Source organism: Lethenteron reissneri, chromosome 17 (assembly GCF_015708825.2).
Source record: "Lethenteron reissneri isolate LAM-NWPU_2019-01 chromosome 17, ASM1570882v1, whole genome shotgun sequence".
NCBI lineage: Eukaryota > Metazoa > Chordata > Hyperoartia > Petromyzontiformes > Petromyzontidae > Lethenteron > Lethenteron reissneri.
Window position 1 is genome coordinate 7157305 of NC_083795.1, and position 26123 is coordinate 7183427.

At 47.4% G+C, this 26123-nt stretch overlaps 1 protein-coding gene across 1 annotated transcript in view; it reads right to left on the reverse strand.

Moving 5' to 3' along the window:
* The window catches only part of SFXN5 (sideroflexin 5), a 135324-nt gene that overhangs the window by 73703 nt on the left and 35498 nt on the right, over positions 1-26123 (reverse strand). The window contains exon 6 of the mRNA XM_061552992.1: positions 19442-19467. Within this exon, the coding sequence (XP_061408976.1) occupies positions 19442-19467 (26 nt within the window). The remainder of the gene's footprint in view (positions 1-19441; positions 19468-26123) is intronic.

The following is a 26123-nucleotide window of genomic DNA, read 5'->3' on the forward strand; positions in this document are numbered from 1 at the left end:
GACTGAAAGGATTCATACTCTTAGGTTTTGTCGGTAAAGTCACGTAGGTAAAAAATGTAAATTAATATAAGTAAAATAAAATAAATAAATAAAATTCACGACGTTTCGGAAGCAACACAAGCCTCCGTCCACCTGAAGACGGAGGCTTGTGTTGCTTCCGAAACGTCGTGAATTTTTTAATTTGTTTTATTTTACTTTTATTAATTTAATTTATTACCTACGTGACTTTACCGAAAAAACCTAAGCATTTGTATTGTTATTATTACCGTTACTATCAGCGGGAGGAAATGATGGCGCAGCGGTTAGAGATATTTGCGCTATGAGCGAGCCCACCTTCTCGAGTTCAATTCCCAGCCACGGCTAACATCAGTGGCAAGTGATATCCGAGCTTATACTTGCCCCCCCCCCCGTCATCAATTTGGTTGAACCAACGCGGAATATGACGGTCCAAAACAACCACCACAACTGCTGCGGCGTAGGGGGAGGATCTCATCCAGCAGTGGATTGACAAAGTGCTGTGATGTATTTAAAATTCGCATAGTTTATTTGCCGAAGACAGCAGCAACAATTACCACCCGCATGACAAGTTCCTTTTGTTTCATTGGCGAGGTGGAGTTTTAATCCGATTTTGCTTTTGCAGTCATATGAAAGTGACAAAGATTGCTATTCGGACCTCTCGGTGGAGCAGTGGTCACCTCCCGTGCTAGAGAACATCCCGCGGAAGCGGATCTCAGAGAAACACTTCTGACGCCTCTTCACGCGAGCGAGTGAGTGAGCGAGCGAGCGAGCGAGGTTCGGAAAGTGACATTTGCGCGACGCTGCCAGCGAAGTTGCACGCGTCGCGTCTCCCGCGTTCACCGTCACCCAGCCACGCGCGTACCCACTCTGTCTGCTCTCTCGCGTCTGGGATTCCGCGCTGCACGCGAGCGTGCAAACTCTGCCTTCAATTAAAACTCGGCTAAAAAACTGAATATAGTGCGACCAAGCCTGGCAACGGTTCGAATTTAACAAACAAACGGGGCTTTCCGTTTTAATTTCATTTCTTTTTTTCTTGGTTCTAGAATTAACACAGCTGTTCTTCTTGTTGTGGTTACAGAAGAGAATGATATATATTTTTTTCGGGAAGGGAGGAGGGTGGATAATTTGATGGAAAAGTTGAGTCCAGAGGCAAATGATTACGGTACTCTTAGTAAAACAAGGCCCCAAACTGGCAGAGCATGATGGTTAACCAAAGTGACATTTCAATTACATTTTTAAAATGTCCTTGTAATGAGTAAAATGCCAAAAGCGGCACAGTCGAGCAATTAACTTTCTTCTTGTCAGTTCCCATCTCACTTTGATAAGAGATTTTCAGCAGTTAAAACTTATTTACTGTAATGGTTTTTTACTTGCGTGCACAAAGCGGGTGCCATAGCAGCGGGGAGCGCCGTGCAATGGCATTGTCAGAGGCAATGGAAGTAAGGGAGGAGAAGGCATCATTTAGTCAACAGGTCAGCTTTACAAACACTTAGAAAACTTCACACAGCAAAGTTCAGCCGCTTGGTGCCATGACACAGGGCGACAACTTGCCGAGAGCCAGATTTGGCGTTCGCGTGCCCCACCGCTGTCACCGTTCTCGGTGACGGCAAGCGGCGGCAGCGGCGAGATGAGCGCTAGAAGCAGTCATGCCGACACCCGACCCTGCGTCCTCACCAGCCAAACTCCCAATACTTCCCGCATCGAGCTCTAGACAAAGAACAACGTCCACAGGACGAGCCCGCATGGCCACGCCAAAACCTGGTCACCAACTCGTACCACCGGGTCCCTCCAAAAACCGAATCAGAATTCTTTATCCTGGAGAAATCCGATGAGCCATGAAGTTCTTCATCACAGATGTCCGGTATTCATATTTTGGTTCTTTCGGTAAAGTCACGTAGAAGGGAAATAATACAATAATATAAATATAAAACAATAAAAATGCTCACGACGTTAGGAAAAACCGCCACTTTTAAAATATTTTTGCTGTGGATTTCACACCTGATGATGATTGCTTGTGTTGCAGTCGAAACGTCGTGAGAATTTTTATTGTTCTATATTATATTATTTTATTATTCTCTTCCACGTGGCTTTACCGAAAGAACCAAGAATATAGATGTCCGGTAGATTCACAGATATCCTTGGATTCAAACCGGCCGAGCTCGCTGCTGTCGTTAGATCAGATGAAGCCCTATAATACTTCCGCCCCCCTCCCCTGCCTCTCTTCCTCATTTTGTTTCCCCCTCAAAAACCCTAAACGTAGTGGGCTGGAACATATAGAAATATCCGTATCAACTTGCGCGGCAGACAAGCGTAAACGATCGCCGAGTGAGCCACCGGTTGAAATCAAGCGACCAAAAGGCACCGACGTCTCGGCGCCTTTGTACACCGACCGCAGGCCTCCACCTTTCACCGCCTTTGCCGCATTTGGCCGCGCAAATGCCACGCTTTGGCAAATCATCGCGCACGCGGTTTGGATCAGTGGGGGCAAACAGCGCACGGACCCCCCCCCCCACCACTTATACGCCCAAAAATGAAAGCCACGGGTCGGCGCATTGTCCAAAAGTAAATTGGAAGGATGAAGCATCCAAATTTTCAAAAGCATTCAGAGGGCGCGACGCTTCCGGACGCATTGTGCGCCCGGAGCAACGTTCAATATGTGCGCGGACGCTCTGTGTACGCGCGAGAGCGAGGAGTGTGAAAAAGTGTGCATTTAGCACCAACGCGCATTTGAAGAAACGAGGCCCGGCAAGCTGTGCCGGACAGAAGGGGGAAAAACGGGAGAATTAATTTTCTTCGCTGCAAAGGTCAGGAGCAGACACCCCCGCTGCTTGCTAGCACGCCCCGGCCCGCACGCGCGCGCACACACGCACAATTACTCCCCACGAGCAGGGCTCGGCTGCGCTTCGTTAAAACCCTCCCCCCCCCACCCTCGCAGCGCAGATAGGTTTACACACCGTCTGCCCTGCCGCCACCCTGCCGACTCTAATTACTGCTCTACACCGGGGTGCTAGGTGCCGTGCCAATCTCACTCCCCCTTTCCTCCTATTATTATTATTATATACCTCCTCCGTCGCACCCTCCCGCCTCGTGATATTTCTCTGGCGCTCTTCCGCTCTCTCTCTCTCTCTCACTCATTCTCTCTCCCACTCCCACGCTGCGTCTCCCTCGCCCGGGCGCTATCTCTCACCTCCGACACGTGCTCCACATCCCCTCTCGCGTTCTCGTTACTTTTGCTCCGTGGAAGGCTCGCGCAATCTCCTTTGCCCACCCCCCTCCTGCTGTACCCCCCCAACAACAACCTTGGCGAGCGAGTTTGTTCCACATTTTAATGTTGGTGGCATTGCCACTTAGCGCCAATGCCCAGGATGCCATTTTCAAGTGACGACTCGTGTCCTTTGGCAAAAATACATTTTACAAAAATATCTTCAAAGTACGATGCCCCCGGTAACACGGAATGATATTTCGTATCTGGGCTGCGTTTGAGCATCTTAACATAGCAATACAATTTCGTTTTACGGACTGAAACATGAATCGGCAAATACGAACGAGTTTTGCAAGGTTATTTAAATATGATGCGGCTACTTGACATGCATGTATTTTAATTTAGCCCAGGTCTGCCTTAAAAAAACACTTAAAATCTCAATTGGGAGCTCACTTGTTAAAACAATGCTAACGGATGATTCACCACCTTTCATAATTCCAATTGCCACATTTTCTCATTATCTTTATAAATACAGACCGTAATCTGTATGTATGTATGTCTCAAAAACCTCCAGGGTACTTCCCGACAAGGTAGAAAGCTGACATTAGGTACATGGGTAGCTTTTAGGACACAAACAAGTGGAGCAACGTGAAAATCCGAGATTTTTTATTTGAAGGCCACCAAATCTCGATTTTAAGTGCCCCATGAAAATGTTTGCGCACGTCATTCAGAAACCATTCAAATATAAGATGTCAGCTTGTTTCGTTTGACAGCATTAAACAGAAAATAAAATGTAAGCGAGACCCATTGGTTCTATCATTATTGTTTTGGAGATATTTCGGATTAAAGTGGTTTTGAACAAAAAATACGCATTTATGATGTTCAAATCTGAATAATTCGAAAACAGTAAAAGATAGGAGCTTCCCATCGTAGAGTATTAAGTTAATATATTTTTGTTAGTTCTCATAAAGAACAGAATCTTTCCATTGAGCGGTTTCCGATGGGTATGTCTTTAAATAAAACAATACAATGTCTTTTTCGTGTGGAAAAATACACAATAATGGAGTAGTTGTTTGTCAGATCATATAATTTTTTTGTAAAAAATCATATCAGGTTGATTATTACATTTATTGAAAACTGTTGCCTGGAGAAGACAGGCTTTATGAACTAGGCTATGTATAAAAAAAAAATACAGAGTGTCGTCAAAGCCATTCCTAAACTCAAGAATAAATCTAGAAATATTTAAACCAAATATTTAAATAGAGTATATTTTACTTAAACAGTTATTTGGGTGGAGCAGTGGCACAGTGGCTAGGGCACCACACTTCGAACACCGGCAAACCTCAGTTGGATTCCCAGTCAACAGTTAGCATCTGTGCCAATGTGAAATCCGAACCGTTTCCTGGGCCTCCCCATCGCCAACCCACACACTGACAAACGTGGTAAAGTACGGTCAAACAACCCCCGCGACTAACGCAGCCTAGGGAGGCTTTCATCCAGCAGTGCATTGACAAAAGGGTTGTAAATTTGTTGTTATTAAATTATTATTAAATATAATACACAATCATTTCAGTTCCAAATGACACCAAGTTTCATTTGCTTGTGAATTATGCATCCAATTAAAAGCACACATGGAAATAATTTCCCAAATGTACTTGTTTCATCATATTTTAGGGCAAAGTGCATTGCCTGTGCTGGTACTTATTATTCACTGACAGACAGTGCAAGGATCATTGCAATCTTTACATTTTCAGACGTATATAGCTTATATATGTGTAAATAAATCATCTCAATATATACACACACACAGTACGTCAATATGTTTGTTTGTAAGCCGCGTATACGCAAATAAATACCCCGGCATGTCGTATTCGGTGGGAAAGCAGATGGCATGTAGGTGCGCATCGTGCAATCAGTTTTGAAACATCTCCGAGCCAGGTAGAATTCTGAGCCATCGCGTTATTCACCAAAACTGCTGTAGCAATTGCTGCTTTAGCAATGCCCAAAATCTTAACGCTTCCTTTCACTCCCTAGTACGGCACTCCCGATTCACGACGATTCGTCGAGAATCGGATCCAGACTGGATGGTAGCACGACGCCTGTGGTCTGGGATGCGACCTCGTGGACTTGTTTCTTTGATTGTGATATATTTTTGTAGTTGTCTGTGCTTTTTGTTTTTGGTGCCATTTCTTAATTAGTTTATTCATTCATGGTAGGGAGCGGTATTGTAGCGGGTTAACGCGCTGCACTACGAACCTGGCGACCCGGGTTCGATTCCCGCTCACGGCAAACACCAGCGACAATTATCTGTACCGGTCCTGGGCCTCCCCTAGGTCGACTCAGCCTCAAATGAGTACCTGGTGCGGTGTGTAAACATCGCCGCTAGGGAGACAAAGGCGGTCGGGCGTGGTGCTGGCCACCCACCCCCTCGTGTACCGTTCCGGCCTTCATAGGTGCTCGCTAACAGGCACTTGCCCCTACAGTCTGTTAAGGCTATACGGGGGATCTTTGTCTGGGCTTCTTTCGCGCCATACATAGCCATCCGCGTATGCGAGATTTGGTCCTTGTACATAATTAACGTGCAGCGTTGTGGGATGCTGTTAGCATGAATGACGCTATATAAAATGAAAGTATTATTAACTGTGACACCAAAAGCAAAGCCCTAAAGCACAGGCTCATCCCTGCCTTGAATCTTGCCAGAAAAAAAAACAACGCTAGCTCCTGCGTGGATCTGACACTGACATCGAGGGGAGGTTGTTTGGTCGGAACGTGGCAAATTTATACAAGTATAAAATAAAATTTCGATTTAAAGCTTTCGTGACTGCAGGGATTCATCGTCTTGGTTCTTTCGGTAAAGTCACGCAGAAGGGAGATGATAAAATAATACAAATAAAACATAATAATTATTTTATTACGTCATAAAATTAAAGTATTGTTATTAAGCGGACGTCGCAAGCGGCTATGAGGGGTTACAGAGCCAGTGAGTTATCATCTCGTGCGAACTCCACGGGGGGGGGGCGGGGGGGGGGGGCTCCGTGAGTAACGCCTTCCAGCAGTCCGATCGCAAGCCCCTCCTCCCGTCTGTCTCACATGCCACCGAAAAAAATTGGCATCGGAAAATTCGCTCTAAAAAAAAAAGAGTCCCAAGGTGAGAGATGTGCTGCACGAGTCATTCAATTGCCTCGGGTTTTTTTCTCTCCCCGTGTTAATTTATTTAGCAAACTAAACTGCGAGCTCCACTATAAATATGTGTTAAATAGGCAGATGGAGTGCCTTCCACACGTTTATAATAAATGAGAAGAGTTCGGGGTTTGCAGACACCGTGAACTTGCACACGCGCGCACACACACACACACGTTCGCTTACACCCACGAGCAGACCCACACACACCAACTTACACACACACACAAGCACGCTCAAGACGCATGCTCAATCACACTCTCTTATACTCTTACACACAAGACAAAGGCAACGATCCCCCCTTATATCCTAAACAGACTGCGCTGTTCGTGAGCACCTATGAAGGCCAGCATAGTACACAAGGGGTTGAGTGATTAGCGCCACGCCTGGCCGCCTTTGTCTTCCTCTTGGTTATGTTTACACACCGCATCAGGTACTCGTTTGAGATCGAGCCGACCTAGGCGAGGGCCCAGGACCAGTTCAGATAATTGTCACTGGTGGTGGCCGTGAGCGGGAATCGAACTTGGGTCGCCGGGTTTGTAGCGCAGCGAGCTACCGGTTGCACTACCACTCCTCACTCTGTCGCGCGCACACACACACCCCCCGACTCTCAATTGTACACAGACACGCATTCTCTCACTCCAACACACGCACAGCGTATGTCACACACATCTTAGCACCCCACTGAGCTGATCTTTTCAGACACCTTCCCATTACCAGTTCGCATGTCACTCTCGTTTGTCGTCACGATGTCACTCATTCCCAAGGCATCAACTACTGTTGAATTAACCCCGAGCTCCCAACACTCAATAACCCTTCAGTGTGTGGCTCAGCCGTACTTCACACTTATCGCACTCCTAATGCCATACTCAATCTTGACAATCGCAGTCCGAGTTTGGAACATCGCTTGTAAAGTAACATCTTACAGACACTAGACTCTTGTTCTAGATTTGAAGCTTTCGTGACTGCAAGGATTCATACTCTTAGTTTTTTCGGTAAAGTCACGTAGGTAAAAAAATGAAATTGAAATTAATAAAAATAAAATATCAAGTGAGGCAGTGATTCCAAGATGCATCTTGGAATCCCTGCCTCACTTGATACAGCAAATCTGGCTGCGACGGTCCCACCTGATGACGGAGACTTGTGTTGCCTCCGAAACGTCGTGAGTTTTATTATTTTATTTTTATTAATTTTTATTTCATTTTTTTTCCTACGTGACTTTACCGGAAAAACTAAGAGTATAGACTCTTGTTGGTTGCTTGTTGGGGTTTTTTCTCTCATGCCATCATCACAATCGTCAGCCATGATATATCCACTGCTGGACGAAGGCCTCTCCAAGCCGTCCGCATCTCTCTCTTGGTCCTGCAATGTTCATGATCAAAGTAGGTCCTGCACACGAGCCAATCACACAGCTTCATCGCGCGTAATATTTATATTTTTCGTAATCATCATCCATAATCAATCCACTGGTGGATGAAACCCCCAAACTCCATCCCTCCCCACGCAAGCTGCTACCATCTTTCGTGGGCCTGTGATTTTCTGACTGGATGAACCAAGTCAGAAAATCGAGGCGACTCACACGCGTCGCTCAGCGCCTGCTGCTCGTCTCTCTGGCAAGCCAACACGTGCGCGTGTGTCCATCCGCTCTCTTCAGGAAAATGTTTATATGGCTGGCCTTGACACTGGTCAAAGCGGATGCGAGAGATAATACACCCCCCCCCCCCGAACGCTTGGGGACTGTCCTAGGTATCGCTCGTGGCATAGACGGGGAACCGGTCTCCTTTCGTCGCTTCATATCCAGCCCCCCCTCCACCTCCACGATATCTCCCCATCCTATTTTTCCCCTTTTATGTTCTCTTCTTTCGAGCCTTCTCCTGTTTGTCTCCTTCTTTCGTCGAACACTTTCCTGCCCTGCCGCGCTTTCCCGGCTGTGGGGGGGGGGGTAAGCACCACGATAGCGTTGCGCGCGCGTCGGTCGGTCAACCCGAGGAGGATGCGGAGCCTCGCTTCGGGTGTCTTCCGCTTCGATCTCGTCGCCGCTATCGTCGCCGCTATCGTTGCCGCTATTGTTGTTGTTGTCAGAGGATACAAGTAAAACTCAATTCGAGCTGGCTGACGACTTGGGGCGGCCGCGTTCCACTCCGGCACCGTGCGTGCCAGGCAGGCAGGCAGGCAAGACAGCCCTACAAGCGTCGCGGGCAGGAAGTCATCGGCAAGGTGGGAGCTGCACACACAGGCCTCCCCTCCGGCGCATCGCAGCTCCTCCCAGCCACGTTAATGAATCACTCCGGCGTTTTAATGCAAAAACGTCAAAGAACGCTCCCGCATTCTCCGCCGCTTCGCCGAATAAATTGCACGCTCGCGCCGTAATTAGTGCCACGCCGTAACGTACTTGTGCATTGAACGTGTGAATTAAATAATAAAAATAAAAAATAAATAACTTAGATTTTTTTTTTTTCCGAATTAAAAAAAAAGGTAACGGCGTATACTTTAAATAACAATCCCGTCAGTTGTCGCATATCTATTTTAGATTTTTCAACAGGTTATTCGCATTAAATGATAAGACCTGCTTATAAAATGTATTATTTCTCATTATTCACAAAATGCTTTTTTGGTTCAAATATAAATATATTCGCTCTGAGCAGATTTTTATTTTAAATAGCATTACACTTTGCAAAAAGGTGTTGCAGAAAATGTTCCATGCTGTTAATACTGGTCACAAATGCTCATTAAATTGAAGGAGGCTTTTTTTATTATTTTGTAAATTAGATTGGGAAATGTAATTTTGCAAACGTGTAGACAATGTACTAAAATGAGTGGAGATTATTGATAATATCGTGATATTTATAATATCTGTTGTACTGGGCCAATAGCTTCACTGTGTTTTCCATCGTTTGACTCTGAGTGTAGAACTATCCTAACAGCACGTTAACGAAACTTGAGATCAGAATTGTTCCAAGATTTTTATCACGACAATGAACGCTGGCAATCGACTGCTGGATGTAAATTTCCCCACGCCGTCTCAGTAATGGGGGTTGTTTGACCATACTTCACCACGTGATTGAAGCTGGTGGAAAAGGGCAGGACCGGTTCACATCACTCGCCACTCTTATCATCCGTGGCCAGGAATCAAACGTAGGTCTCAGAGCTCCTAGAACAGTGTGCCAAGCACTGCACCACAATCGCCCTTCACCACTTACCTTGTCGATAAAAAATAACAATGCTATTATAATCCATTGCATAGACTACGATTGTAAATTGCATGATATTGTTCATCAGATGGCATAAAGTGGTAGCTTAAATTTTAAGATGCAATATAGTCACGCTTCTTGTAAAGTTACAGAATGTCTTCATGTTTAGTTATGAACTGAACAGCTAAACTACCGTTATGCAAAATAGGCACTTTAGAAATTTATTTCAGTGGTAACAGTTTGTAGCTGCCAGCTGGTTACATTCTCACACCGTAAAACATCCACACCTTTCATCTCAAATCATTACGGAAAGTTGCCATGCAAAATTCACAACCTTTGCCAAAAATAAATGTTGTCCTCCCCGTTACGTTAATCGCTCGTGTTCTGCCCCGCGGTGAGAGCACTCCACTGCCCCCCCCCCCCCCAAGAACGTGCACCAGAACGGCAACCCACTGGCTAACGTCACCTAACCACTGGGCACGTGTATAGAGACCAGGGATGCGTACCAACTTCATGGACGAATCCATAGATAATCCACAAAATTATACCTATATATGAAATATTGGATGATCTGACAGTAAATGTTTCGGATTTATGTGACTGTTGGAGGTGACCTCACTACTAATATGACGTCACTTCCACTCTTTCCCTGCCAAAGGCGGTGGGTGTCAAGCCGCATCGGGCCACATCACTTTTGAGCACGAATACAAAACGGACATGATCCGTACAAATCCAAACTCTGGAATGTTTTCATCCAAAACTCATCCCTAGGATAGACACAGAGGAAGCCGGTGAAAATATTATTTGTGGGGCGGAATTTTTTTTGACATACACAAAATGTTTTCTTAGTTTATAAATAAACATTTTTAAAAAATCCAAAAGAGTGCAAGGTTGACCCACACAAGCAGAGCACGTGACAGACAGATATGGCCAACAGGACCTGTTCAATGATTGCATCAGTCCACCCCTTCTCTTGCTCATAGTGAGTGACCTTTCACCCTCTCGTTTTTGTACATTAATTGTCTAAATAAATTTAATTGCACGGGCTCACCATTGCGTCAGCCTACCACGTCCTCTGCTAATGGTGGACTTGCACCCTCTCGCCCTGCCTCGCTGCATGAGGGTTTTACTGTGCAGGCTGTGTTTGAATGCCAGCCGGTGAATAGGTTTGAGGAGGGGGCTAAAAGCTCCATTCGCCCGAGCCGCCCCACCGCCCATGCACATACCTCCTCAGCCTCGGCCCTCACCGGCTACGCACGCCGGCTATGCAAGTCGGCTAAGCACGCCGGCTATGCAAGTCGGCTAAGCACGCCGGCTATACACACTGGCAACGCATGCCAGCTATATACACCGGCTACGCACGCCGGCTATGCAAGTCGGCTAAGCACGCCGGCTATGCAAGTCGGCTAAGCATGCCAGCTATATACACCGGCTACACACGCCGGCGATATAAACCCACTACGCACTCCGGTTAAGCACCCTGGCTACGCACGCTGGCTGTGTACACCGGCTGTGTACACCGGCTGTGTACACCGGCTACGTACACCGGCTACGTACACCGGCTACGTACACCGGCTACGTACACCGGCTACGTACACCGGCTATGTACACTGGCTATGTATACCGGCTATGTACACTGGCTATGCATATCGGCCGATGTCTTGCACGTGCTCACCTATCGGTGACGGGCAGCATACACACACAAGCCAACCTCTGATTAGCGCCCGGAGAAACTGGCTTCAATTAAGGCGGCTTAACACCTTCACCAAACGGTGCAACATAAAAATGAAGAACCCTTACGGATTTTGAAATGTGATAGGACATGGCTTTTAAATAAAGGGGGAAAAAATGAATGCTTTATCATTTTTTTTGGAATACCGTACTTTCGTCTTGATTTACTCAGACGCAATCATTGAGTCAACAATTTGCCCTAATGCCAAAAACAGCACGAGAAGGAATAATTTTGCGTCAACTTCATTCTCATCTCGCCAACTGATCACGGGACTTTGGCCGAGTTCCGGGACTAATGAGATCTCTTTCCCTATTTGAAACAATCAATAATAATAATGTTCCCAGTGATGACGCAGGCAGCGATTGTGCCTTCTTACTCAATGTTTTCTTCAATGACCGAATCAAAAGCGAAGGTGAAAAATCAATGAATTTTCAAAATAAATAAATTTTCATCAAAACCCGCTGACTCGGTGGCACTGTAGAACATTAAACGACTGGCACAGAACGCACTCGAGCTAATTAAAACTCGCAACCGCCAGAACGATACGACTCCACGGCACGTTCCTTACCCGTTGGACCTACAAAGCAGATGAAACGACATTGCGTAATTGTCATAGATATGGAAACAGTACCGTGGCATGGTTGGCATGGTTGGCATGGTTGGCATGGCGTGGTTGGCGTGGCCCGTGGAGCACGGAATGAAGTGGGGCCCTCTCTGTCTCCCTCTTCATGGTCTGGCCACCTCGGCGCCTCCGGACCGTGGGCTACGGTCAAGTTTGCACTGCCTGGACACTCGGTAGCAAACGTGTCCGGGGGCATCATTTATCACCGAATATGTTACGGGACGCTAGGAGAATGAATAGGCACACGACTCTAGTGCTCGCGGCCATGCCAAGAGGTATAGTGGACGTGGTGCGTTTCGGATGCGGCAATGCGGTAGGTGTCACTGACCCAAACAGCCCAGGTGGAAGTTAAGCGCTAGCTATGGGCCCCCTCGACTGTGGAAGAGACCTGAACGAGGCTTGGCTTTCAATAATTCAAACAGGAAATCCGTTCAAATGGGCCAAACTCGAATTAAACGGCTGTGCACCCGCACGATGCCGCCCCGCTGAGTTAACCGGCTGCGAGAGCCAGTCTCGCGAGGAGAGGGGAGGAGCAAGCATAGGCACTAATAGGCGTCGTGGAGGCAAGCCCCTCCTCCCCTCACCGACAACCAAGCCTCCCCACAATGCCCCCCCCACACCCTCCAACAAGATATTTCCAGGTAAGAAGTCATCTTCACAGATTGCCAACAACCAGTGGCAACACCGAATTGCACACGCGCAAGACAACGTATCGGCATTGGCTGGGCACCCACAGCTTTGTGCGCTGACCTTTTAGCAGATTTCTGCGTGCAGAAAAAAAGGTATTCATTTTTGACACAATGAAATAGCGGGACGAAGTGGGGGAAATAAAGAGAGAGAGACAGACAGAGAATCACATACGATTAATTTCACATCAGCTCAGCTCATTTTATGCGACAGTGGTAATCCCTGTATTTGCTACATATATGCGCGAGTGTGTATATATATACATACAAAGGTGAAAATAAATAAATAAACATCCGGTTAATTTTTGCACTGGGCCTTGGGCACCATTCCCTGGGTGTGTGTGATTGCTGCTTCAGGTTATAACGACTGCTGGGTTAATTAGGCGTTTCGTTAGTAATTACCACGCGCTACAGAGTGCGAACAGCATTTTAGTCCCTTGGTATTCCCCCTCATGCGCTAATTTGTATGTACAATATTTTAAACATGGGGTGTAAATACAGTACATTCCCTGTATGGGACCCAGTCTGCACAAACAGAAAAATAAAGTTTGCAAGCCTGCCTACCACAAGACATCTGTGGCTATCATTTTTAAGCTAAACAAACTTTATTGGTTTTTATAGGTTTTATCGAGTGTTTTTTAAACAGGTCATACTCTAGCTTAGCCCCGTTTGACAGGTGGCAATAAAGGTTTCCGCCAAGGTGATTATCATGGACGTTGAAAATAATAACAAACTTGGTGTAGATAAATGTACGAACATGAAAGGGGATCAATTTGACTGTTAGGAGAAGTAACAGAGTAGATTGTCTCATGCATAGATATGTGTCTCTATGTAAAAATAAACACAACCCATCATCCCCACAGTATTCCAGGATCGTATAATTTCAGTAGCAATCACTTAAATTTTTTTAATTTTAAGTGAGTGGGCTTGTTTCGATTTAAAGCTTTCGTGACTGCAGGGATTCATCTTCTTGGTTCTTTCGGTAAAGTCACGTAGAAGGGAAATAATAAAAAAATAAAAATAAAACATAATAAAATAATTCTCACGACGTTTCGGCCACAACGCAAGCAGCCGTCCCGACAGACCTGTTCTTCACCTGAGAACGGCTGCTTGCGTTGTGGCCGAAACGTCGTGATAATTATTTTATTATGTTTTATTTGTATTATTTTATTATTTCCCTTCTACGTGACTTTACCGAAAGAACCACGAAGATGAGTGGGCTTGGATAGGGCATGCCCCTAAGAAGGGATGATCCCGGTCAAGACGCAACGATGGGCCCCAATGTTGGTCTCACGGTTCCAGCCACAGGTCAACGTTGGCACCACGGTGTTGATAATTAGACAGTCATTGGAGCTATTTAAGTCTGTCTTGAACACTCACCCCTTTAAACTGGCTTTCACCCCCTAATTCTGGCCGTTTACCCCGGTTCTGTTCATTTCCAGATTTCCATACACGGAGTGCATGGGGATCTACGGATGAAATACGCTTTACACGTGTAAATTATTGTTATCATTGATACGATTATCCGGTACCTGCATCTGAGTTTCCAACAGTAATGTTTTCGCTTGGCAGTAGTAAAACAACGTTGCCGTCATCCTGCTAAGGTTTTACGCCGGCTAGAGGATGTAACCTCCTGCAGGTGCTCTTACTTCACCGACGCGTTACGAGATTACAACAACAGGCCATAATAATGAGAACAATAACAATTACTTGGGGTAGCTTCCCAAGACTATTTTCAGGAGGACCCTGGCATTGGGATGTTTGGTCAATACCATTCACGAGTATCTGTCATGTAGGAGATGGCCCACCAGAGAGAAAACACAACATACGTACGAGGGGGTGATGGCACTTCCATGTCCTATTTCACCTCGCAGCTCCACACCTCTAGCAAACAGCTGCTAAACACTGGGCTTGCCCAAGTATTAGCCAGGCTAAAAAAAAACTGCTTCGCTTCTGAGATCCTAAGAGGGTAAGTGTATTCATGGCAAAACATCCAAATGCCAGACCCTCTTGTGTAAGGTGTCTTTAGACTCAGTAAGGCCTTTGTGGGTAAAATCACTGCCATTATTGTGATTGTGATTTCGATTTAAAAAAAATTACACTCACAAATGTAATAAATTATGTTACCAACTGCCAATTGTTTATAACAGACTTGACCACAACTGAAGTAGCTTTGTATCGACGGATAAGCCCGGCATTTATATAAATCAGCGGGCCGACTTACGTAAGAGAGCGCGCGCGCGCGCGCAACCTTTCCTTCCTATCAATGGGAGCGCGGTGATAGCGGATGTTTCGAATACCGCACGGTGCACAGCCGCGATCTCCTCATGGGTGTAAATCACGAGCGGTGTCCTCGATTAAAACTAACAAGGACGAATGCGGTTTTTTTTTGGGGTGGGGGCGATCGGGTGGGTTGCATTCCGCGCAAGCGCACACGTCCGTCCACCGGTTCCGTTATCAAACTCGGCATGAGTAACGGGGGGGGGGGGGGGGGGCCCGGAGGCCAAGCCGCAGGCCGAAGGAATCCCCGCGCTCGCGCTAAGTCATCCATCCCGCGCGTGAGTAATGCGCTCTATCCGCCCCATGGCAAGGATCTTCCTCCGACTCTCTGCGTCTGGATTGTGTCACCCACGGCGGCACAGGAGAGTACGGCACCCACGCCGACAGGCAGCTCGATCCGTCGACCCCCCCCCCCCTTCCTCCTCACCCTTCGTCCGTCCCTCTCTGTCCGTCTCTCCATCAGTCCTCCCATCGGTCCACAACGGTAAATGCCAATGACGCAATGCGTCCCTCAGCGCAATGAGGGTATAGGTGACGCGTAATGAGAATAACTCCAAGGCAAGTATTTGTTTTTGTATATATGTTCACAAGGTTTCAACGGCCGACACATTTAAAACCGATTGACGCAATGCATTCAACGCGTTTTTTCTCGACCCCCCCTCCCTACCCACGCAGGGTTAATTTTGATCACCAGATGCTTCGTGGCCAAGTGCGCCCTCGCGGCTAAGCTCGCGGAGGGCGGACAGTGGCAGCACTGTCACATTGGCACAACACGCGGGGGTGGAGGGGGGGAGTGTGGGGGGGGGGAGTGTGGGGGGGGGGAGTGTGGGGGGGGGGGGAGTGTGGGGGGGGAGTGTGGGGGGGGGCGGGTTGCGACGGTCGGTCGGGCAGCTGTGTACCGTCAGCACTGACAGGGCCGCTCACATCGCGATCGTAAAACTCCCCCGAGCGGCAAGACGTGGCACCTGCGAGGCCGCCGCCAAGGAGGAGGCAGGCAGCCAGGCAGGAATGAAGGAAGGAGGGAGGGAGGGAGGGAGGAGGGGAGACCTGGCAGGCCCCTGTCCCTGCGGAGGGATTCTGGAGCGAGTCTCGTCTCAACGGGGTCATCCGCCAGGTGCGCGTCGCCAACCGCCAGGCCTCCCCCCCGAGTCCGGACAGTTGGGAGAGGCCCGGGTTGGTGGATCAGGCAAAGATGAAGCCACCGTAAGCACGAAGCAACAAAAAGACAGATTTTCCCCCCTCCCCGTATAGCCTACAGAGGCTGTTGGGGAATTTTCTGTTAGCGAGCAGCTATGAAGGCCGACACAGCGCACGAGCGGGTGGGTGGCCAGCACCATGCCCGTCCGCATTTATCTCCCGAGTGGCAACGTTTACGCACCGCACCAGATACTCAAAGGCCAGGACCAGTTTCAGATGTCACTCGTCAATAATCACCAACGGCCATGCCCCACCACTCGACGCACGAGGCACCCATCTGCTGGTCCTGCAGGAGCCAGTGCGGCGAAGAGGTTGCTGCTCGACCTATCGTCTCGCTTGCGTAGGTCTTCTCTGGGAATCGCGGTCACTTCCCACATGCTGAGATGCTCCACGAGCTGAACACGTATCAATAATGAAGACCCCCCCCCCCACCCCCAGGAGAGCGATTCTTCACTGGGTTACCGAGGTCTCAGCGAGGCTTTCCAGGCTCACAAAGGAAATCCTTCTCATGAAACAAAGACCACTGCGATACTACGCAGACTAACCACGTTCAGCTGGATCTGTGTGTGTGTGCGCATTTGTAGCTTAATGGAATATGAGAACAGACAATAAAATAAAACGTGAAAAACAGAATACTTTCATGAATGTAAGTATGAATGTCGAATTTCTTTCGCACCGTTCTTAGCCAACTGTGCAAATCGGAGCTGCGGGGGAAGGTCAACAAACCAAACACAGAAATAAGTTCTAAAGAATTGAGTTTTCAATCTAGATTTAAAAGTGCATCGCTCCCCATTGTCTTCCTAATATCGGAACAGCATTCCAGATGACACATTTAAGTGCGTTATTGAAATGAGACATTGCTCGAAACGTCGCACTGTTATATATTTTGCCGTCTAAGGCCACGCAGTGTTGTCGACAAATGCGTAGCCTTTTATTGTTTGACAATTGTGCTTGTGCACCACTGCCAACGCAGCAGCGGCATCACCGCATAATCTGTAATAACAAATGTACTTATTCGCCCCATTAAAGTAAATATTTTACAGCACTGCAGCTCCATCGCAGCTCTCTGTAGCGGCGTGTTTGTATTGACCGATTTCGAATCGTCAATCAGGCCCCCACGTCCCGGGCCAAGCACCACACATGGTCAGTGTTAATGACTGCCGAACAATCCCCAACTTGTTTGGGAGAGTTGTGTGCTCGGCACTTTCGATTTTCAGTGGAAACGGCCACGCGGTCGGGTTAAAATTTCACACACAAAACTAACTGTGTGGGGCCCCGTGACAACCGGTGGTAGGCTTCATGCGTTTTCCATCTGCTGCAGGATCACACTCCATGGAGGCGAACTTCTTGGTTCACTGACGATCATATATATATGTGTGTAAGTGTTTACAATGAGACAAAGCAATGGTAGAACTGCAGCCTTAATCTTGCCCAATGGAAGTGCAAACCAATCGGCCTCTGGGCTGTAATTTTTTGCGTTTGTACGGGAGGTCACACCGCTATAAAAAGGGACCATGACCGGTGGTCTGCACTAAACAACGGAGTGACGGCCAAAGGAGAGAACACGTCCGGAAGCACGTCCACCCCGGAAGACTGGAGCGGCAAAATCGGCTCGCAACGCCAGAGCCCCAGGAAACCACAAGCAACGGCGGAAACGGCCTTGGGGGGGGGGATGGAGGCCTTCCATCCAGCGTTGGATAGGATCGTGGCCGACGTGGCGTCGGGAAAAACAACAGGAACGCGTTTCAAGCCCTCCGCATGACGTTCGGTCGTTTGGGCTGCGCTTGCTTGAGCGGCCGCAATTCTCGCCAGCCAAGCTGTGGCGGCAGCAGCACCAGCAGGTGCGACCGTTTTGCTTGAGCATCCGATACGCGGCTGCCCGAACGAAGTTTCGCAAGCGCCATGTGTGCTGCGTGTAGCAATCGGCCTCACACAGGCTACGGGGTAACTGGGCACGCACCGGCTCACCCCTCGCTACGATTCAACTCGTGCTCAAGGTTCGAAGGTCCTTATACGATTCGGAGGGTTGAATTTTTTTCCAGTATAATTTGTGCCTTTTCGTTTAGATTGTTTCTCAATTGTTGCTGTTTTTCCGTCTCGTATGCACAGTGTTTGTAAAAATTAAACCCAAGGGCAACATTGGCGTTTCACTCCCGTATTATTTGCATCACTTGTAACATAACATCCATTTGAACGTCCACGATAACACGCAAATATCCCGAGCGTCGACATCGATGCTCGTTATACGGCCAAGTCTCCCAGTGTTTCCTGCGGCTCACTAAAACAACGTCCATGCAATGGCCTCAACTCAACGACAGCGCCGTGTCTCTAAGGTGGTTGGGGGGCATGAGCAAGCGGTCGTATTGACGGAGAAGTAAAACGTGAAACGGACATTCACGAACGGTTCCGCGTTCGGCGTACGTCGTCATCGGCCAGTGTCTATCCACTGCCGGGTGAAGGCCACGTGCCGCAGCCAACCCTCGCGGTTCCAGCGAGGTCTTAAAATATCGCGCAGCAATGGTTTGCAAGCTCGTAACCTATAACAGTGGAACTGTAGTTAATGCCAATTGGCGCACAGTGACTGACCGTACGAGGGCCGCGAAACGGTCGCCTTTAACTCCCCAGCGCTTACTTTTACGCACTGTAGAAGGAACTCGTTAAAGGCAGAGTCGAAATGGGGATAGGCGCGGAAACTGGTTCAGGTATCATCGTGCGCGACCGATGTTAGCCGTGGCCGGCAATCAAAACTCAGGTCGACGGGTATTCCGAGCAGTGTCCTAAACGGTCGTCATTGGTCTGACGACGTTGGAACGATGGACACGAAAACGATGAAGGCCCCTTTGTCAAGCCACTGCTCGGTGAAGGCCCTGCCCATGCTCTACCGGTCGTGAGGGTTATCTACTTCGCCGTGCTGGCACAGTGCGGGTTGGTAAAGCGGCGGCCCGGCACCTGCTCAGTTCAGAGACCGCTGAACTCGGGCCGCTGGGTTCAAAGGGCAGTTCGCTAACCCGCTGCAACGCTGATCCTCCGCGGTTCATTGTTATCGCGAAATTGTAAAGTACAGAAAATAGGATCTTTCATTTATAAAATAAATTGTTAGGAAGTGAATAACATGAGGAAGCAATCGGCAAATCTTGTGAGATTTTTTTTTCCCCCTTCACCGTAAAAATGCTTTTCCTGCGAGCGGTAACGCCGGCGCAAACCCCGCTACCCCCGGTCATAACACACGCAATAATGCGGGGCAGTCACGTCAGGTGTGATGTTACATCCTGAAAGAAATGCGGTAATAAATGAAGCAGTGTGGATGAAATGGATGAGATGTAACATACTCACAATGGGGGTCCCAAACGGTACGTAACCTGAGGAGAGAAGAAATTTGCTCGTTATATTTTAATCACAGAGCACATAGTCCTCACATTAACAGCCAGACACCGGGCAGAAGGGAAACATTAAGTCATGAATTAGGCTGGCATTACTCTTAAATTACTTTCTCTTTCGTGGCAATTTCATAATGAACGGACTGGACTCGGAGTTTCCTACCCTAATCTCGCTCGCTGGTGGCCTGATATTTTTAAATCAGTTCAACGAAACTGAGATGCCTTTTCCTATGCCGTGCTTTTGGTTTTAATTATAATCTCTTAAACATGATTCATTCGACTGTTATTACACTGCCCGGCGATGGCTAATTATTTCATTTTAACGCAATTTTCAAGTCAATAGGAATATACAGCAACACAATTACCGCCGTGAAGGTCACGGACGATAGGATTACGCTTTTCCATGAAATGGGAGCCGTGGCTTCAGCGGTACCACATGCACGCGGTTATGAATACAGTGGTAAATAGAAACAAGAGCTTGTGTTGCATCAAGTTATATTAGGGTAATTTCAGACAAAACAGTTCCCTGTTTGAGTGCGGAATTGCCTGGCCTTATTTTCGCGTGTTCTTCATTGCTAAAATAGAAGCACCCCCCCCCAGCCTGAACGCACAGCCGCCCACCCGCCCACCCGCCCGCCCACCCAGCCATGCCACCCCATTAGGCTAACTGATTAGGACACAAGGGCTGTGACCCACAAATTGCACGCCACTGTAATAACGAGATTCCTCATTTCTCTTTTCCGCCAGCAAGCTTCTATGACTTTATTTACCCACAAGTGACCCTAAATTTGTTTAACGAAATAAACAATGTCTCCTTCCAATATTTGTCTCTGTAAACCGTTGTTTTTTTTTGTTACACAAACCATCTGCCACACGGCCTACTGGGAGTAAATCGTATCAGCAGTATTGGTTCATGACAAGCAAACGCTGGACCGGTTCCAACACGTCCCTGTCTTATTTGCGGTCAGGCTTGCTGGAGAATAAATGCTGGTGAACTTGCACACGGTGTTTCTTGGCAAAGACCCTCCCCAGTAATAAACGCGTCATCGCTCATCAAAAAAAAAATACGATATAAGAAAACACGACACAAAATAATAATTACAATTTGTATAAAATATTAAAAAGGCCACACACATTAAGGCACCGTATAATAATTATTATAATAATGTGTTCAAGACTGCATTTATGAAATGCGTGGTAATTACATTTCTCTAAAATACTATTTTTATCCCAGGTTACGTAATATTGGAAAATATGCCGTTGGAATTATTAGCCAAAATCAACAAAATGTAACTTCTTTAATCAGGTTCCCAGTGTTTTTGTTGATTTTGTAAAGGTTGTTAACCACTTTATAATCAATAATGGCAATGTTAGAAAAGCAACAGTAAAAAAAAAACTGCTGCAAGGACTGAAAGCCAGATACTACACTCATAAAAACCACCTGGGCATCTCAGATGAGAAGAATGAGAATGAAGACTTTGGTTTTGGATGGTTGTGGATTCTGTTACGAGTTTACGATTTGGTCCAATTTATATACAACTTGACGGGCAAGGCTTGTTTCGTGTAAAATAAATGTTTTTTGGCTCTTGTTAGTTTTCACGTTCCCTCCCAGCAATGTCCTGTAACTGTGATGTCCCGTTAACTGCAATGTCCCGTTAACTGCAAAGTCCTGTAACTGTCAGCACTGCCGACAGTCTTGAGCTCTGGTCGTCCTTGTAACAGAGCTGCTTCACTGCTCACTGGTGCCTCACCAGCTGGAATAATAAAGTCTAAGTCCAAGGCCTCAAACGGAAAGGAAATGTGTTCAGCTCTACACTACCTTGATTCAAGCTAAGTTACAATCATTTAAAAAAAAATAAACATCACTGCTTACCTTGAACTTACAGTAATTTTAATTTGTATACAGAATTAGTCACGCTGCCGTGGGAATATAGCTTTTCTTTTTTCAACCATAAAACATGCGGAATTAACGTTTATTTACAGGGCAGTATTTGGTTTTGCATTTGCTGGCCAATTCGCTCAAAACAACTCTTGAATTGCCGTTATTTGTCCATTAATTTGGGCCACAAACAACAAAGCAAGAGTACTTAATAAACACACACACACCAGACACTGTCATTCGCATGCCTGTCAACGCCTTATCAGTGCCTATCTTATTACAGACCAATTCAGACATTGTTGGTCAACCCGTACCCTTGTACATCTCAACGTTCATCCTGCAAAGTCCCATCATAAGGGAGAAACACAAATAGACATTTTTTCGCCCGTATTGAAACGGCTGTACGCCATATGGACCTGAAAACTCAATTTCACTGTACAAGAATACGGGTAAACCGTATGGGTTGACAGGTATACATTCGCCTTAATAAGAACTTCGCTCTATGTCAACAAATTACTTTTGAGTGAATGGCTGTGAACGTAATAAACATCTAACACATCTTGCAACACCACTCTCTCCAGCAGTGCCAGCAGCGCTAGCACATGTGCTTAATAAATGTGATAAACAATATCGAATCATTGCCGGGGCTCAATCGGCCTCCTGTTTTATGGGCTGAAACAGCTGCTTTCAGAGGCCCCGTCGAGCATTTTCGCTGCCGAGTCATGTGATTCCAATGAAAAATCATCTCGGATTTGAAGTCGGAAAAGTGCGTTCAGGACAAATTTTGCAACGTTTTGCAGCTGCCAACCAATGGAACGCATTTTATTTACTGCCATGAACGGCTGAAAAATAGGAGCGGCACTGTTGAAGGACATCAGCTATCGTTTAGACTGACATAGCCCATGGGAATGTCTTTATTATTTTGAATTTTTGGCCATTGCAAATTTCCACGTGATTAGCCACTTCGTTGAGCTATCATTTGTGGCCAGGTCGCTTCTGAAAAATAAGCTAACAGCTTAGTGGGCCTTCTCTGGGAAAATAAAAACAAATATTCGTTTCATGATTTGCTTACCTTTCTTATACTTTGCACTCTCATCGTGTTTCGTATCATTTGTTGTTTTCATTATCTCACCCACCGCTACTGGACATCTGTGAAAAATTGCTTAATAGCTCATCGGATTCCTCCAGGACACAGGAGGCTAGACAACAAGAGGCCAGAAAAGAGGAGGCCAGGCACAGGAGAGGCTGGCTAGAGGAGGCAGAACAGAGAAGGCCAGGACACAGGAGGCAGAACAGAGAAGGCCAGGACACAGGAGGCAAGGCACAGGAGGCCAGCGTAACGGTTTACGCCGACGCAGAGGAGCATGGGCTGTCAAGGCGCCCGGCGCATTCAGACTGCGAGTTGAAAGCATGGCGCAGCTTGGGCTAGACGTGGAGGCAGAGGTCGCTAGGCCTTGCGAGTGGTAGCAAGCAAGGCGACAAGATCGGTGTCTAGACTTAGGACACCACGAAGGAGGGCCAAGGATTATCCACAAGGACGGGCAATTACACGGTCCTTGAAATCATTAATACATTTGGTATTTTGTGTCGTTATCTATAGCAAAGGGGCTATTACGAAACCGCTATGTTTTAGACAATTATGGTCTACAGCAGTTTCACAGCAAGGAGTGATGTTGCCTCATGGCTTCAGCCAATTAGTATATTTTTCCAATTTGGGTTCATATCATCGCAAGGGTCATTAGGCTAGTTATGATGATCATTTGGCAAATCACTCCCTCCCTTGGCCATGATTCGCTGTGTATAATACTTAAAATTGCAAACGAGTGGTATCTTGAGAATAAAAAAAAATTGTGGTGGACGACCATTTTTCATCGAATATATCTGGAGCATTATGTAGAACGATTGAAATCATCGCAGCACCACAAAATCACCACTTATATGGCAGGGACACGTCGCGAGGAGACGTGACGGGCCAGCGTTCACACCCAAGAGGATGAACAGGGCGAAGAGGTGCAAAAGCCAGACTTGTTGCATCGCGTGACTTTTGGACGTGGTGACAGCTTGGGGAGGGAGGCCTTCATCGAGCAGTGGATAGATCATGGCTGATGACGAAGCAGTGGGTGTATGAATACTAAGAGGTTCATAGGCCTGGGAAAAGGCCTCTCACATGCCGGTCCATGAAAACGATCGGCACAGGGGTATTACGGAGATATAGATATATATTCCAAAATAAAAACCCTTGCAAGGCCTTTAAATTACAGCTCTTGCCACTTTAAACATCCACAAAAGTTACCCTTGGATTTAACGACTGTTATGGTGTTATTTTAGCAGATCTGGCGCGAACAAGGTAGACGTTAGGCACCCCAGGTGGTGTGAAATTCACGCCACATGTCTTGACGCAAACGTGTTTCGGCCATGTCTGCTGTGGGCCTGCTTCTCCTTGCCTTATTACTGGCAAAGCTTGGGGTGTGTAAGAAATAATAATAATACCTTCCCCTGTCTCTGTGTAAACACAGGATGTTAAACATCGTTGGTACAGAAAGCATTAAATATCAACATATAATTAAGGGGGAGGAGAGTGCATAGTAAGTAAAATCTCAGGCTCATGGAAAAGGTTTTTGTCTGGTTTTTTTTAATAAGTTATACTTAAGTACTTCTCATTTGCAGGTTAACGCATCAATCAATACTGTTCTAAAGAAGAAACAGTGTCCATTAGGCAATGTTTTGGGCAATGGCTCTTCTTCATAGAAGAGAGACAGGGCAGCGGTGAGAGACATAGTGAGTCAATAGATCGCAACCGCGGTGCCCGATAGAAAATATTATTTTTAATACATCACGTGTATGTCGTGTGCCACTGCGGCCGGTTCACAAGAATGGGGGTGGAGAAACTCCACCCACGAATACCGCGGAGGAAACGCAGAGGCAGAGGCAGGTGGCGCACGGCTGACACGGGTAGGCGGTGTTGACGGATTGGTTGTACGACTGGGGATTAGTCACCGCGATGTGTGCGGGGCGGTCAATGTGCCAGCACAAGGGCACCTGTGCAGCATCGCCAAAGGAGAAAAAAAAATCGAAATGCTCGGGGCAGCAAAGTGCGGCACTTTACCGTGGTCAGCACGACCCGGTGCGCTGGTATCCAGAAAGCCGATTTGCGGACGCTGCTTGTGCCTGCACCTGTGCGGCCCATTGTCCACTGCTGGATGAGGGCCTCACCGGGTCATGTGGATTTTGTGGGCCGTAATCGTTATGGTTGTGAGCTCAGCTCGGTTTGGTGAAGGTGGTGAACATATCCGCATGGAAGTGCAGTACAACGGTGGATTTTTTGCTGCAGTGCCCTCTGCCGTCTATCACGTTGCCTTCAGAGCCTGTAAGACCTGTTTTGCATGGCAGTGGCCCATCCAGGCACTATCCAGGCTCAAGTTTGCTTAGCTTCCGAAATCTGATGAGATCAGTAGCATTGCGGGTGATATTGTGACAGGTGGATGATGCGTATTAACTTTGTATTACGTTCCCATTTATCCATCTCAAGTCACCTTTGCGTTGAAATTTTTCTAAAATCAATAATCTCTGCAAATGCGTTTTGTTTGAGAAAATTCAACGTTATTTTTAACGCTGTATAATTCACGTATGATTTATTAACTATTTTAAGAGGTGACTACGTGGCTCAGAGGTCAGAGCGCTGAGCACCGCTGCGTTGCTGGGTTCGACTGCAGGCAGCCACCCGTGACTAAACCGTGTTGTCACAAATAACTGCATGACCAAAAACTCTAACGTAAAATGTGTTTCTGCGCGTAAAATACAAGCTCTGTCAATTAACGATCGGGTTGCCCGTCACGAGACGAGCATGACTCACTACTGTATGGCCAGAGGCCACTTGAAGCGATCTCAGAGCAAGCTCTGTGATATCCGCTTCCGCGCAGGCCATTCTCCGTGAGATGCATGCAAACGGATATTTTTGGCATCACGACGCGAAAATGACAACTGCAGAAAACGGAAAACAAAACACCGCATTCAGATTTGTGTGCGCTTATGAAGACGATCAGGAGGGTAGCGATGGCGTGGTGAGGGGAGGGGCAGTGGAGAGGGGGGTGGTGGGGAGGGGGGGGCGGTGGTTCACCCTCTCGGAAACGCCACACATTCGCTCGGCCGCATGCTCGGACCTGTCCCGCAAATTTCGCCGGTAATTATCCCACACGGAATCCCCCATGCGATGGCGGCAACACCGCACCCTCGGCCCGGCCTGAGCAGCCGGCTGACGAGCGGTGGCCACCGCCCACACGTGGATCTTGCCTCCGAGCATGTCGCTAAAATGCGGCGCGCGTCACGGTGGAGAAGTGGCGGTGGGGGGGGAAAGAGGGGAAACCCCCCCCCCCCACACACACTTTCCGCCATTACCGAGTCGAGCATTATTCCCAAGAACATGTGCGCACGGGCAATAAATTACCGGAGTGTGTTACTGCGAGCTCCCTTTCTTTTGCGCCGGGCAATGTAATGTGGGGGTAATGTAACGACATCGCTTAATTCGGAGGGACTTTCCTTCTTTGCACTCCTGGACGTGTTGAAATATGGAACGCCAATTACGTTCAAGGGTGTTTGCCCGAGAGCGATAATGATCAATTAACCCTTCCCAAGGGTTATTTATTGAGCTGTGCATTATCTTCAAGAGGGGCCGGCGCTGCTGCTGAAGGCAAGGAGCCGGCGACGGGCGGGATATTTATCGCTCTTCACGTCAAAGACGCCACCTTCCCCCCCCCACTCC